Source organism: Notamacropus eugenii, chromosome 6 (genome assembly GCF_028372415.1).
Source record: "Notamacropus eugenii isolate mMacEug1 chromosome 6, mMacEug1.pri_v2, whole genome shotgun sequence".
Classification (NCBI taxonomy): Eukaryota; Metazoa; Chordata; class Mammalia; order Diprotodontia; family Macropodidae; genus Notamacropus; species Notamacropus eugenii.
The window spans coordinates 389,148,810-389,164,062 of NC_092877.1; the positions used below are offsets into that span (position 1 = coordinate 389,148,810).

General features: G+C 53.5%; 1 protein-coding gene across 1 annotated transcript in view; it reads right to left on the bottom strand.

Moving 5' to 3' along the window:
• Positions 1-75: 75 nt before the first annotated feature.
• RABEP1 (rabaptin, RAB GTPase binding effector protein 1) overlaps positions 76-15,253 on the bottom strand; it is a 49,452-nt gene continuing 34,274 nt past the window's right edge. Inside the window, exons 6-18 of the mRNA XM_072619059.1 lie at positions 11,162-11,297; positions 9,872-10,050; positions 9,001-9,126; positions 8,020-8,487; positions 7,016-7,120; positions 6,130-6,246; positions 5,743-5,841; positions 4,062-4,202; positions 3,597-3,786; positions 3,361-3,416; positions 3,048-3,146; positions 2,086-2,202; positions 76-1,339 (exon numbers count right to left, since the gene is read on the bottom strand). Coding sequence (XP_072475160.1) covers positions 1,238-1,339; positions 2,086-2,202; positions 3,048-3,146; positions 3,361-3,416; positions 3,597-3,786; positions 4,062-4,202; positions 5,743-5,841; positions 6,130-6,246; positions 7,016-7,120; positions 8,020-8,487; positions 9,001-9,126; positions 9,872-10,050; positions 11,162-11,297 — 1,935 coding nt within the window. The 3' untranslated portion in view covers positions 76-1,237. The remainder of the gene's footprint in view (positions 1,340-2,085; positions 2,203-3,047; positions 3,147-3,360; positions 3,417-3,596; positions 3,787-4,061; positions 4,203-5,742; positions 5,842-6,129; positions 6,247-7,015; positions 7,121-8,019; positions 8,488-9,000; positions 9,127-9,871; positions 10,051-11,161; positions 11,298-15,253) is intronic.

The following is a 15,253-nucleotide window of genomic DNA, read 5'->3' on the forward strand; positions in this document are numbered from 1 at the left end:
AGTGCCTGGGCTGGGCTTGGCTTCCAGGCTGGCAGGGGCACATTCCCCGCACAGACACACTGACCCACACAGTCCCACTGGGCAGCAGCTTGTTTTTAATGTGAACACGCGTAAGGACACACCTTCAGTACAGTTAACAATGGTTACAGTTGATTGATAGCCACAATCACACAAGACACCACAGCACGCCTGACTGCTTTTCTGTCTCTGTGGGGAGCAGGAAAAGGGGTTAGGAAAGCCAGGGTTCAGAGCATGATCCTGGCCCGGCCAGAGGGGGGAAGGGATGCACCGGTCACACCATATCTAGCTTGTGGCCAGCTCATAAGGAGAGGGAGCTAGGAGGCTATCACAATACTTTTAATAAGGCCAGCAGAAGGTCCCATGCGCTTCAACAGTCACAAAGGAGTTGCAAGGGCCAGGCCCCCGCTAGAGATCCATCACTGCCATCCAATCTCATGATTCTCTCACCAGATTCCTCCAGGGCAGGACTGGCATGATAAGCTTGTGCTGGGCCCCTCCCTCCAATTCATGCAGGTGATTCCATAAAGCTACCAGAAAGAAGGCCCTCCAGCAGTCGCTAACAGCTGGCTATTTCTCCAAACAACACGAAAAGAACTGATGAGGCGATGGTGGCCCCCAGGCTTCGAGATGGAGTCCTGCCATGGGGGGAGGGGGTCCACCTGCTGTGGGCAGTTTGTGGAAAGGGATCCCTGGTCACCTGTTGTTGTGCTTTTCTCAGATTACACTTTGGGTTTCCAGAGCCCACTTCCACATTCACCTAAGCAGGTTCACTTGGGGAATTTTCAGGGGGGGTCTTAGTCTACCCGACAAAACAGTATAAACTGGGCTCGGAAATATGATCACTACCCAATGACCTGCTCACAAATTCATATTTTAATATAAAATATTCATACAGCAGACCTACCCTGTCTCCTAGCTGAATACTGTCATGGACTAGCCCTATTCCAACAGAAAAACAAGGGGTGCTGTTTGTTGTCCAGAGGCCACTGGGCCACTTAGGGGAATGTTCCACGAGCGTCTGTGAGCCAGGGCTTCCAACCTCAGGAGCACCGCCTGATTCCTGTGAAGGTGTCCTCTCCTGCCCAGCCGGCCCAACGAAGTCTTTCCTCCCCTGTCCTCTTCAGCTCCTTCCGTTAAGAGTTAAATAATAATTAAAGTTGCTATAAAGATGAGTTAAAAACCCCAAGTGCAGTCTGGGAGGCCCGGGGTCAGGCTGTCATGTCTCAGGAAGCTGGTTAATGTCCGTCAGTTTTGTGTCGTTCAGGATGGCCCGGATTCTCTCCAAGGAGTCTGCCTGCCGGATCCGTTCGAGCTGGACCTGGGAGGAGAGCAGTGGGGAGGGTCAGTCATTGGTGGAAGGCAAGGAGCACTGACCTCTCAGCACTTAGGACTCCAGGGGACACTGAGAAAATGGGAGGAAGTGGGGCCCCTTGGCCTGGAGACTCCCCTGGTCAGTGACTGCCTTGGGCTGGGAACTCTTGGGTTCTGTCCCCCTTCTCCTTGGACCACTGATTGAGCTCCCTCAGCCTCTGCTAAGGTGCTATCCTAAGGGCTCACTGTGCGTGAGACCCCAGGGATAGAGAGACCTCAGGCACACACAGTACACATAAAGACGTAATGCACACAAAATAAATAAGGGGGTGGAGGAAGGGTCTATGACCCAGGCCAGCCAGTACTTGAGGACAATCCCTTGGGCTAGCAGACCCCTTCCTCCAGGGGTACGCCCTAGCTCCCCTGTGAGGTGAGGGAGAAGGACACTTGCTCTCTGCTCACGCCACCCTGTTAACCTCATTGGCTTCCATGGGCTCAGTTAGGAACACTAATCTCTCAGCCCTGGTTGTACATGACCAGTGTCCACCTGGCATGCCACACTCTCAGTGCGCCCTTCTGAGGTTGAGGTTCAGGCCCTGGGGGCCAGTGCGAGAGCCTCCAGGCCAAATCCTCAGGCCTAACCAGGAGAATGGCAGGCCTTCTGTCCCCCTCTCCCCCAACCCCTGGCACATAAATACTCAGGACAGGTTTGGGGCCTGCACACAGTAGGTGCTTGCTCAATAAATGCCTTACCTGCAGCGTCTGGGACAGTTTGACAAAGTCTCTCTGCACCTGTTCACTGACATCCAGTTCTGTTTGCAGCCGCTGAGCTCTGTTCTTCTCCTCAAACATCAGCTGCTCCACATTTGTCTGGAAAAGATACAGAGTCAGAAGGGGTTCTTGGTCAGGGGCCTGTGGGGGAGGAGGGGCTGGGAGTCAAGGGCCTGGGACTCCTGGACCCACCAGGGCCGAATATGGCTTGCTGGGCCCAGGCTGGAGAAAGCAGGGTGTGGCCACAGGATGAGAAGGTCACACAGGAACACCCATCGGTGGTGAACCTGGCTTCCAGCCTGGCTGCCTTCAAGCCTTCTGCCCTCATCTGTAAAATGGGCCCCTGCTGTGTGGCCACAGAGGTGGTGGGGTCTGCCTGGATCTCCCACTAGGGAGGAAGCACAGCACAGAAAGCTGGCCAGGGCCTCGCCAACCCCCCTCCATGGCACACCTACACTGGAAGAGGGTGTTTCCCCTTGGGAATTTCCCTAACAAGGCACATCCGTTCTGGGCCTGCCCTAACCCTGTGCCCATCAGACCGAGAGCCATCACTTATATGGTGGTGTAGGATTTGAAAGGCAATTTGTCTCATTTGATGCTGATGGGTTAATGAGGGAGGCAGAACAGGGAACACCCCCAGTTTTAAGGAAGGAGAAACTGAGGTACAGAGAGGTTAATGGACCTGCTCATGACCTATGGCCAAAGGCCCAAGCTTTCCAAGGCTACCAGGTGGTGTCACCATCAGCCCATCTTAGAGATGAGGAAATAAACACTGCATTCTCAGGCAGCAACATAGAGCCATGTCTACACGGTCTGCTGACCCAAAGCCATCCTCTGGTGACCGAGACTGTGCCTGGATTCCTAACTGTGGTGCTGATTAACTAACTGAAAAGGAAATGAGGATACATCATTAAGGGGATTCCCCCAAAGGGCCCCCCAGCCACCTTGGCCACAGTCTCTCTCTTCAGTTGCTCCCCCAAATTCATCTCCGTCTCTCGAAGGCTGGCGAGCTGCTCTGTTCTCTCTTGTAAGGTGGATTCCAGCTGTGGGGGTGGGGGTGGGGCAAGGAAAGAGATGTTAGGCTGAATGTGCCAGACCCCCCAGGACAGTCATCCCCTCCCACAGATCATGAAGACAATCCTGAGCCTTGGTGACAAAGTGGTGCTCCCCAGGGAGCTGCTGGCTCCTTGGAGGGTCTTTTAGTTGTAAGCAGCTCACTGGGAGTGCGAGTGCTCTGCCACCCCCCAAAGTGCCTACCTGCTCCTTGTCTGCCTTGGTCCTCTCCAACTCAGCTTTGAGGCTAGAGATGGAAGCTAGAAGGGAATTAAGCTCACATGTATGTGCTTGTGGGTTAAATAGCCGCTAGCGGACTCAGAAAAGTCTCTCCTAAGGCACAAGTGCCCAGGCAGGCAGTGTGTGTACACTGGCCTGGCTCCACCCCCAACCCAGGGCCTAGCTGAGCACCCTCCCAGGCTCCTTCCCTCCTCCCCTACCGATTTCTTCTTTGCAGGTCTCGATTTCCAGCTGCAGAGTCTCCTCCAGGTTTTCCTTTAAACACTGCTCAGCTTGTATCTGTTCCTTTAAAAACAGGATTTCTGCCTTCAGTTTTTCCTCCACATGGTCGGCGGCCGTCCTCATGCTGACCATGTTCTCCCGGTACTTGAGCACCAGCTCCCGCAGGTCCTAGATTCACAGATTCAGTGCAGTCAGTCCCCTGGCAGATCTTACATACCTACTATATGCCAGAAACTAAGCTGTGGGGATGCCACCATGCAGGAGCTCAGAGCCTCTGACCCACACTGCCTCTGGGTTCTCAGGCACAGCCAGTAACTGAGCCAGAGGCCCGAGTCCCCTCTTCCCCATCCTTTCCCCTGCCTGAACTCCCAAGCACCCACCATACCCTCCAACAGAAAGAGCTGAACCACGGATGGCCAGAGAGTCGCTGCCTTCTCAGTTACCTCTGTAGACTCCGGGAGGACGAACTCCTCAGCCTGCTGCAAGGCCAGGTGGAGGCCATGTTTCCCCTGCAGACTTTCATTCTCCTTCTGCAACCTGGCCAGTTCCTCTGACACCTGCTCCCTTGACTGCATGAGCACGCCCTCAAACAAAAAGATGGCTCATTGTGGCTGGCTCGCTTTGGCCCACCAAGGCAAAGATCTGTCAGCCCAAGGTGTCATGCCAAGCCACCTGCAGCCACCTGTGACGGGGCATCCTCCACAGTGGAGGGGCATGATGCCCCTGGACCTAACCCTTCTCCCTTCCCTTTCCTACCTGAGAGAAGGGGGAAGGAAGGGGTGGGGTAGGTAGGAACCAAGAAGTCAAGAGTCAGAGGCAAAGCAGCTTTCCTCCCACACCTCTCTGGCATCCCAAAGGAGCTCTTTTCCCTCTCCCTTTCCCATTCACAATTTAATTCTCCAGGTTTTCGAAGCTCTTTCCCCCTTCCTGGCTGCTGGGTCAAGACTGTGTCTCCTCAGGTACTCTGTCCATCCGGCCTAGCTTGTCTGACGCTGTTTCTGTCACCCAAGGGCCTCCCTGCTCCTTCCAGACCATCTGAGCCCAGGGACCTCTACTGCACCTTCCTTAGGGCCACCCTGCCTTCCTGGCTCTGTCTAGGGCTCTGAGCCCAAGGGCTTTTTATGTGTCTCACCAGGCACCCACCCTTCTTCCTACTGTGGAGCCTGGTCATCCATCAGAGATGCTGCCTGAAGTTGGGGTTGAATGGCAGCTGACCAAGGCAGGCCTGGTCTGCTGGCCCAGGGAAAGGGGGGAAGGAGGGAAGTGGGATTCTCAGAGGCCAAAGCCCCAAAGCCCAAGGCCTGGACAGCACAGAATGTGCTCTCAATAGATGACGGTGACTGTGCTGAGCCAGGCGACAGTCTGACCAGGAGCCTGTAAACCAATGCAAATCTGGGAGCACAAAATGGAGCGAAGCCCTTCCAGCACCAATCCCTTTAAGCAAACTCCTGGGACCCAGAAATGGGGAGCGGATGAAGGAAGGAACACCGGCTTACAGTAGCTGTAGTGAAATTCATCACGCAAGGTAAAGAAGGAAAGGAGCCTTTACGCAGCCCCTACTGTGTGCTGGGGATGGTGCTGAGTGCTTTACAAATACCTCCGAAGAGCCCCCAGGAAACAGGGAGCAGTGGTGAAGTCACTGGCTACTCAGGCTCTGAGGCCACATCCGAACTGGGCTCTTCCTGATTCCAGGCCCAGCCCAATCCTGGTCCACACCTAACTTCCTGGCCAACAGGAGAGCGGACAGGCAGTGGGAGAGGGCAGGGAGAAAGGGAAGGACCAGCCCCCAACCCCTTGTTCCTGTCTGGCCCATTCTGGAGGAGATGTGGACAGGCTGGGGCTCTGGCTCTGGGGCCCAAATAAAGGGCCTTTTTGGAGGGAAAGATGATCCCCAGGGCTAAGTGCACCATGAGGACCCTTGTGCTGCCTATCACTCACATTCTGCAAGGGAGCATGCTGCCCTTGAGATAGGGCAGCAGCCCTCAAGAGAGGGGGTCATCGGACGCTGGGAGTGAAGGGCAGCCAAGACCACACAAGGTTCCCACCCTCCTGGATGCTGGGAGCGAGGGGCAAGGGGGCAGGTTGGGTTTGGGGGTCAGGAATCACTCCATAGGCACTATTTACCATCTGCTCTTGCGCACTCCTCTGGGCCTGCGAGAACGCTTGCTGAAGCTCACTCAGCACGAGCTCTGACTCATGGGTTCTGAGCGCCAGGGCTGAGATCTGGGACAGAGTAAGGACAAGTCTGTGGCCTCAGTGGCCCTTCTCCTCCCACAGCACCAAGTTTCTGACCTTGCACCCCAATCCCCTAGGATGCCACCCTTTGGGAGAACAGGATAGAGCAGGGGGTGGCCTCAGGTGGCTGCCCACCCACGACAGACACTTCAGAACCGGCCACCATGGGAAGGCTGCCAGTGATGAAGATTGACCTCCCTCCCTGTGAGCACAGCCCCAACTTCCCAGAGGCCACAGTGCCCAGGTCTTCTCATCAGCCTCTGGGGGTGCACGCACCTGACGCCCTGACTCCTCAGAGCTTTGCCTCATCAGCTCCTCCAGCTCCCGCTTGTCCCTGGCCGTCTTCTCCAGCTGGTCGTTCGCTTGCCTGAGCATCCCCTGAAGCTTCTTCACCTGCGACAGCATCGACCGGACAAGCTCCAGAGGCTGCATCTCTCACCCGGCTGCCCTCCTGCCTCCTCCCCCATGCCCCTCACCCCCCATCCTCCCTTGCTTTTCAGGTTCCTCTTCTCTCCTTACACTGTAGGCAGGCATAGTCCTTTTAGGATTTTTATCCCTGGTATTCGGCGCAGTGCCGAGAGCACACAGGAGGTACTGAATCCTCACTGACTGGAAAAACTGAGGCTAAGAACAAGCTATCCACCCCCTGCACTCCTCGTCCCCCCTCATCCCTTAGCTAGTGATCACTCATCAGAAGAAAGGGGTGGGGACCCGAGCAGTGCCCCCAGGCTCAAGTTCTTCCTTCTACAGAGGAGGTCTACAGGAGGGACTTCACAAAGGTCACAAGTGAGCTCAGATTCAAACCCAGGGACTGTGACTACACGGGCAGCCAGACTCCAAGAATCCAGGGCAAGTTCCAAAGCCTTGGGTTCAAATCCCAGATCTGCCACTGCTCTAAGTGCTCTGAGCCTCCATTTCCTTCTCTAAGAAGTGAGCATGATCACATTGCTGCCCCTAGCAAACCCACTGACTTCAGTCCAAGGAGGTAGCCTCTCTTGGGAGCAGAGGCTGGGTCTCCAAGCCCTGCTAGGCAGAGTAATTCAGCAGCCTCCTCTAGCCCCTTCCTGGCAGAGCCTGCCCTGCTCCAAGCCAGAGTGGGGACAGGCAGATGCTCTAATGAATCCCAGGAAAGGGTACCACCTAGGCTGGGCCAGGCACTCACCTGGTCTCGGGTCTCAGCCTCCTGGGTCTGGATCCCCTGCAACTGCTTTTCATAATTGGAGCACATGTCACATCGCCGGCCAAGCTTGTTTCCAGCATTCTGTACCTAAGAACCACAACCGCAGAGTCAGGGCAGAGGAGAGAGCCTTCCATGGGAGCCAAGATGCTCCTGGGAGAACAGGGGTCCAACCCTAATTCTTAAAGGAAGACAACCAGGAAGTGGTAAGATAGGAAATGCTACAAAGATGCTTTTGACAGAGGACCATGGAAACAGCCACCAGCTGCACAAACCCGGGTAATGGCTCTTAAAAATACAAACCCAGAAGCCTTCCCTGTATATTCAGCACACCATGAGCAGCCAGACCCTGAGCCTTCCCATAGCCCGAAAGGAAGAAAGGTGAGCATCCTCCCCAGGGGTGCACAAAGAACCTTTGCTTCAGGCCCCTTGCTGCTGGGGCTCCCCCAGCACCTTCACTGTTCCCTGACCTGGGCAGCGGCTGAATTTCAAATCATTTCTAAAGGAAGAAATGCAAAGTGGGCCTTGAGTATCCTTGAGAAATGACACCCCGTTCCTGTCCCATGCATCCTCCGAGGTCACCATTCATCCCCATGCCCCAATGCACACATGCACAAATTTGTGTGTCCATGCATGCACACGCACATGCACACGCGCGCGCACACACACACACTCTCTCTCCAGACCCTGAAGGAGGCTGCCCTAGGGAAGGCCACTTGTAGAACACTCTAAAATAGAACTTAGCCATCCTACTATAACAGCTGGTTCTTGCCCCCTGAGGTACAAAACTTTGTTCTCAGCTTTAGGCAGAGAAGTGGATGCCTGTGCTGGGCTAAGCCAGTTCCCCTCTCGGGGAGCACCCAGTGAATCTTCCGAAAACACCTGGTTAGGATGAGCCACAAGTGACAGATCCTCTTCCTGGTGTCCATACAGTAGATCTAAGCGGCATGAAAAGTTACATTTTCGAGAGCAAGAAAGAGAGCGCTCACCTCCTTCTGCAGAAGATTCCACTCTGTCTCGCTGACGAGGCGGTAGCCACTCGGAGACACATATGCGCTCTCAGCCCCCTGGGTAACACTGGAGAGGAGCGAAGCCGTCTCTTCCTGTTCAGGAGTCATGGCCTTGATGGCCTTTTCCTGATCTTTGGTCAACATAAACCCACTTGGCATCTGCAGGGATCCCAGGGAGGCTGTATCAAAGTTCTCAGACACCGAATCTGCTCCCACCAGAGGGCCGAAATCAGATTCCTCGAGGTTCCCAGCAGACTTTGCTTTGTTGTTATACCCCAAAGTTTTGGATTGTAACGATCCTGAGGTTCCCAGGCTGTCTGTGGACTGTGCCCTCCGAAGGCCGTCCTTAAACATGTCAGTGTCCTGTTTGCTGAATGGATCGCCAGATGGGAGCAGTAAGTCCGCGTCTAACGAATGGACTGAGCCGTGCGTACTATCTAAATGCTCCTGAGAATTCAAAAGAAAACAAAACCCTCGAGTTGGACAGATCCCTTCACTCCCTGAGGAAACACGAAAAAAGCACTTTGCTTTTCCGGGCAGTGCATTTTCCCTTAACCAATTCATGCTTCACAACAATCCTAGGAGGTCAGTGGGTGATGCAATGAGAAGGCTCCCAGACAGTGCCCGGTCACTCTGCCATGATGAGTGAGTGTGCATCGACTGGTGAAGGCCCAGCACAAGAAGAAACCAGGCTGCAGAAAAGTACAAACTGGAATCAGAGTTAACAGGACTTCCTGCAGCCTCCGGGATATGATGATTTCAACACTGGAAGCGAAGAAGGACGCACATTGTGTGGCCTATGAAGTGGTGTCTGAACATTGCTGTAAAACAACTGGCCAAAGAAATGAAGCAGATCCTCAAGAACGCAGCCTAAGGCTCCCAGGCCTCACACCAGGGGCAGAGGCCACCTCACTGGGGTGACTGGTAATGCCTGGCTCTAATGAGGGGTGCCAACTTTACCTCCTCCGAGTGAGGGAACGCCTCATCCTGCGTAGGAGCGAAGACCACAGGAACCTTGGCCTCCTCTTCTGTGTCCGTCTTCTCCGGCTCCTTCCTCTTCTTGACTCTTTCCTGCTCATCTTCCTCCTGAAACCAACAATACCTCAAGGCCTGACCCGAGCATCCTCTGTGAACCCAGCACAGTCTCTTCCCACCTCCGGACCCTGGCCTGTCCTTGGCCAGACAGTGACCGTCCCTTGAAGCCTTGGTGTCCCTGTCCACTGCTCCCCCAAGCATCCACCCTGGGCCAGGCCCTCCCAGCAGCCTCCTCAGACTCTACGTGCCCCACAGGAGTGGGTTGGGCTCCAGTGAACCTTCTCTCACCCTGCACATCCCAAGATGTTCCAGTTGGGGGACAGGGTGACCAAGCCCCTCTCATAAGAATAATCTCCTCATTGCTAATGCTGAGACAACACCTGAGGCTTGTGAAGCACTTTACAAATGTGACTGAGTCTATGTGTTCGTTCTTTGTTGCCGAAGAAGACCACGCCATCACAGAAGTGATGACATGACTTGCTCTTGACTGTGTTTTGAGTGAGGGAGGGCTGTGCAGGTCACCAGCCTCACTTCTCCTCCTGAGCCATCTGAATCCAGTGACCAGATATTCCTCAGGATGACTGGAGATGACCCAGGATGAGGCAATGGGGGTTGTGACTTGCCCAAGGTCACACTGCTAGTGAGTGTCAAGTGTCTGAGGTGAGATTTGAACTCAGGTCCTCCTGACTCCTGCACTGGTGCTCTATGCACTGCACCACCTAGCTGCCTACATGACTGAGTAGACGCTAGGATTATCCCCATTTTACAGATGGGACTTGCCCGGGCAGGGCCATACCTGGTCTCTCTTCTTGCTCTCCTCCACCTGCCGCAGCTGCTCCGAGGTGAGCACCACCTCTAGCCTCTGCATGTCCCTCATGAGCAGCCGCTGGGACTCCAGGAACTGGTCGTTGGCCCTCTGCCAGGTGTGTTTGAGCTGGTTGTGCTGCTGGCGCTCCTGCTCCAGCAGGCGGCAAACTGGGGAAACCGAGGCCAGGAGTGAACCCCCAGGGACTGGGACCCCATGGCCAGGGCCCTGGTTCCCTCCCCCCAGAGACCCTGCTTCCTGAAGGGCCGGCCTGTGGGGCAGAAAGCAGCTCTGCCGCTCCAAGGGGTTGATCAGGACAGTGTCACACACACATACGTGCATACACGTTCTCATACACACATTTCAGAAACACACAGGCATGCACATTCACACTCACATTCTCACACACACCCTCACACACTTTTTCACATACACACACACACACGTGCACACACACAGCACAGTGCAAGGTAGACTATGACGGGCAAACAGGAGACACCTGGAACCTCCCCCCCACTGCTGCCACCCTCCAAGCTGGGCCTTGAAGAAAGAAAAAGATGCTCCCAGGCGGGAAAAGTGGCAGAGGATCCACCAAGACTAGAAATCCCACAACTCGATGACCCAACTGAGAAGACAGAAAGGGCCTCCACCATTACCAGTCTAAGGGCCGCTCCAACCCCACCCCTACCCCCACCTCTCAGGTCCCCACGGAGTGAACTGAGCCAAGGGCCTTGGTTATCAAGACCCCACTGGGCTCAGGGTCTAGTGGCGACTAAAAGGCCTCGGCCTCCCCTCCACCGGGGCTTCCCAGGTCTGGGTGAGGATGACCCAGGAGTCATTGAAGAAAAGATGACACAAGACACTCTATTCAGTGACCCCCAAGGAACCCCCAAGCCAGGCCTACAATGGGTTTGGCCCCAGTAACGAGGAGATTCTCTGCAGGCCAGGAGGCCCCAAACATCCCCTGCAGTCAGAAGGGAGAAGAAGGAGGAAGGAATGCGAGTACTTCTCTTCCTCAGAATTCCAGATGACCAAAAAGGGTATAGACACAAGGAGGGTGGTCCAGAAAACTCAGCCTGAGGCAAAGGTAGCAGCCTTCACTGGAGGTGGGTTGGCCGGCTCTAGGCCCCAGCTGAGAGAGTACCAGGCTTACTCACCACTTTTACCAGCAGTGCCCCCCTCCCCGCCCGGAGACAAGGGAGATGCCAAAATAAAAAGCTGGACATGTGAGAGATGCCCTTTCTGAGCAGGACCTGAACACTGAGCCTGGCCCGTCCTCACCTTCATGCAGCTCTTTCCGAAGCTTCTCTGCATCTTCCTGTAAGACAGACTTCTGGGTGTTCAGCACAGCCACGTACATCTCGAGGTCAGTCCTACAAGACTTCTCTGCTTCCAAGTAATGATTCAGCTCTCTCACCTGAAAGAAAGGCCCAGCTCTGTGCACATGCAGGGCACCCTGCTAGGACTTGAACTCAAGGCCCACCCATGACGGGGTCACAAACAGGCTTCAAATTGTAATAATCCCACCAAGAGGCACACTGGAAACACAAAAGACCCAACTGGCCAGCTGGCATCTTCACTGGCATCTAGGAAGACCCTAGCCACAGCCTCCCACATCCTGGGCTCTCCAAGCATTCCATTTCCCACCCCACCCTTCCATGCAGAGTGCTTGGCACTCACTTCAGGGATACCATCTCAACCACACGTCCTTCTCTTCTTGGCATCCCCTGACACCTGCCACTCAAGCATGTTCTATTCCTTCAGCCAGGCCCACAACCCACACAAAGCTGTGCCAAGTCTTCAAATTCTGACTTTTCATCCCCATCCCTTCTTTCCTCTCAACAGAGGTGCTCAGCTCCTACTTTGCCCTCAAACAGAGGCTGTCCCCATGTTCTCTCCAATATCTAGAGTCATGGAGGAATTCCTGAGCCTCAAACCCTATCACAGACACCCTGGGCAAGCCATTTCATGTCTATGTGCCTCACACTTACAAAGATGACCAAAAAGAGGAAAATACATGCTGTTGGAAGGGATAGAGAAAGAGGTGTGCTGATGCATTGTTGGAGGAGTTGTAGGTCATTCTGGAAAGCACTTTGGAACAGTCCAAACTGTTATGACCCAGTGATACCACTACAAAGTCTACATCCCCTAAGACATCAAGAAAGAGGAAAAGCATCTCTATACTCAAGGAAGTGCTTTTCACAGTGACCTACCCCAGGCACTAAGGAGGTGGCCTCCTATTGGGGAATGTTTCAGAGGAAACTGGGAGACCTCTAGGAACAGATATAGAGCAAAGTGAGCACAGCCTGAAGAATTTATACAATGAAAAAAAACTTTGAAAAATCTTATAACTCATCATGGAAATGACAAACTGATGGGGTGATGGTAATGGGGCACAGACTCTGGGAACCCCGGGAATCTCTCCACTTAATCTGGCTTCTCATACCCAAATCTGTTACCCTGAACTGAGCCCCTAATCCTAACCCTAAAATGCCATCCTGGATTACTTCCCACCCAAGCCCTCTGTTGTCTGATACCTCCCAATTGTCTCCAGCTGTTTCCCACCCTTGATTCCATCAGTAGTTACCCCAGTCCCATGGAGATCCTCCTTAGACCTCTCCTCTCAAACTACTAGACCACCCCCAGATCCCTCCTATATAAATTCCATCTTGCCTCCATGAAGGCACTCAGATTCGATCCAGCTCTGACTCTGTCTAGCTGGGACACCTGTCAATACAAGTATCACAAATGCTTAGGCTTCTTAAGAGTCAACTCAACATGGCGAATCTTTAATAAACTTTGTTTTACTTTGGCTGAAAGAAGGCTTGAGTCGAATTCATTCAGTAGGAGCTGGTGTGTCGGTCCCGAGCACGTCAAATCTCAAAATTATGGTTCCCTGACCTCATCAATAGGACCTAGACCCCTAAAAGGAAAAGACCAAGTCTTTGAAAGCAACCCAGTTCTTGGATTTTCCCATACATTTCAGCAGGCAAGATCTCTGGTGCCTTGGCCCAACAGGATCACCTAATTAGCTTACTTTTCATTTCTTTCTCCCGGGTTCTCAACCCAATCTACTTAATCCCATCTAGATCCCTAATTAGCCTACTTGATATTCCTTTCACTGTGGCCCCAGGCCTATCCCAGACTACCTGCCACTCCTTAATCCCACTCAGATTCTTTCACTGGGCCTCTTGTATATGTCTCACACCAATTAAGTCAACGCTGCCCACTTCTATGGGCTCCGATGAACTGCCCCTAGACTGGAAGGTTTGAGCCTGTGAATTCATTCCAGCAAGACACCACCTATACTGTAGCCTGACATTTCAGGGTTCCCAGCAATCCTATGCTGCATGAGAATCATGAGACCAGAGGCCTGAAGATGAAAACACACGACCTGTTGCTGAGAGAGAGGGAAAAGACTGAAATGCAGAGACCACCAAGCTGGGCACTTGCTTTGCCAGACCATGCGGCTGTGGATAGGAGACTTTCTTTCCCTGTTGGCTCACAGTAGGGAGGGTAGGCAGTAGTGGGCAGGTTCGGTTTTTAAAAGGTTTGTTAATTTGTATATTAAGATGAAGGGAGGAAGAAAAGGAGGGAAGAAGAGAGAAAAGGAAAGAGAAAGAAAAAAGAGAAGGAAGGATATACAAAAGCTAGTCCTCCTAGCGAAGGCCACTCCCTCTCCCAGCCCTGCCTAGAATCTCATATCTTTTCTCTCTTTCCTCTTTACTCATCCAGGGGCCTCAAGGATGCCCCATTCATCAAAGCCCTTTAAGCTCCCGTATGTCCTGTCCTCCCAATCAGTCCCTAAATGCCTCCCAGAAAAAGCCACCGGCACTGTGTCCTCCTCTGCCTCGCTCCCTGCCTCACTTTCCAACCTCAATTCCCATCCCCCTCACCCCCAAAGCACCCTCTCCCCTTCTTAACTGCCACTCCCCACAGCCTTTTCTCAGGGTTCACCCTTTGACACAGCAGGGTTCCCTGACCACCAATCACTGCCTGAGAATCAGGGGAAGCTGATGGAGAAAGACCTTAAACCATTTGGCTGCCATCCCCCTGCGGGCCACACAAGAATACCTCTCCTACAGACAGGCAGGCCCCCAGAAAACCAGGCAGATTCTTCAAAGTGTGGGTTCCAGACAGATTTTCCCATTTCTCTGGCGCAGCCACTGGCTCGCTACAGAATCACCAATTTGAGCGAGGCACCCCAGGACTACTCCAATAGCCCGTCATGTTTGTAAAGCCTGCCCGGCCTGTGAAACTTGAAGGATTCCCTAGGAGAACCCTGTTCTCCCTTACCTCGGCATTCAAAACCCTGACTTACCAGGCTTACAATGTTTCACTCATGTTCATCCAGCCAAAGGCGTCTCCTAGAAGCACCCCAGAGACGTCCATCTCCCACCACTGGGGAGACCTTGGGACAAGCAGCAAAGCCAGACAGGAACAGGAATGCAGGGGCACTACAGCCCGGCCTCCCCCAGTGGCCACTCCCCTCCCTGACAATTGAGGTCTCCATCACCTTCACTGAGACAAATCCCCCAGGGCAGGGATTTAACATTTCTAGGGCTTCGGGCCCGCTGGGCACAGCGGCCATTTATCACACATCAGGGAGCATTTTTTTGCTTCAGTCTCGAGGATTTTCTACACGTTCAACCAGGTTTCAGCTATTCCAATACCAATGATTTTTTTTTTTATCCCTTCCACTGGATTTGCTCCGTTTTCTAGAAGTATTTGTGTACGGGTCGGGGCAGAGGGGAAGGGGCCAGTGCCCCCTCCTCCTCCACTGCCCGGGGGGGGGGGGGGGGTAACGGGAGCCCCTTGTCCTGGAAATGAGGGCTTCTGGGCTGCTTTAAACCACAATAAGTGTTTCCCAGTTCTGGCAGTTTTCAGTATTATTTAAAGTAACGTTTTCCCAGAGGCTGTGTTTTCCTCTCTTGAGAAAACCATGTACATTTATTGCTGCTACAATTAATTACACTGTTCTCCTAATCTCCTTGTTGGCTCAGGAAGCCCTGCCCTTGTACCGGTTCATTTCCCACCACCTTGGCCTTTTCTATTCCTTCCCCCACAGCATTCGCCCTGGAGCCCCTCCATCTTCCCATGAAGCTCTTGAAAGAAGTGCCCTTGCCCCTCATCTGGACGGTCTAACACCTCACTCTCCCATTTATCCTGTCTGTCTCCTTTGGACATAGTTGTCTGCAGGCTGTCTCCCTCATCAGGATTGTCTGTGCTCTTTCTTTGTGCCCTAGCACAGAGACTGATTGGCACACTATGATCATTTAATAAATGTGGACAGAAATGGCCTCGGCTGCACCCCCACCTGCCTCCGGAGACACAGCTCTCCTTAGGGGGAACCTGACTTGTGACCCAGATTCA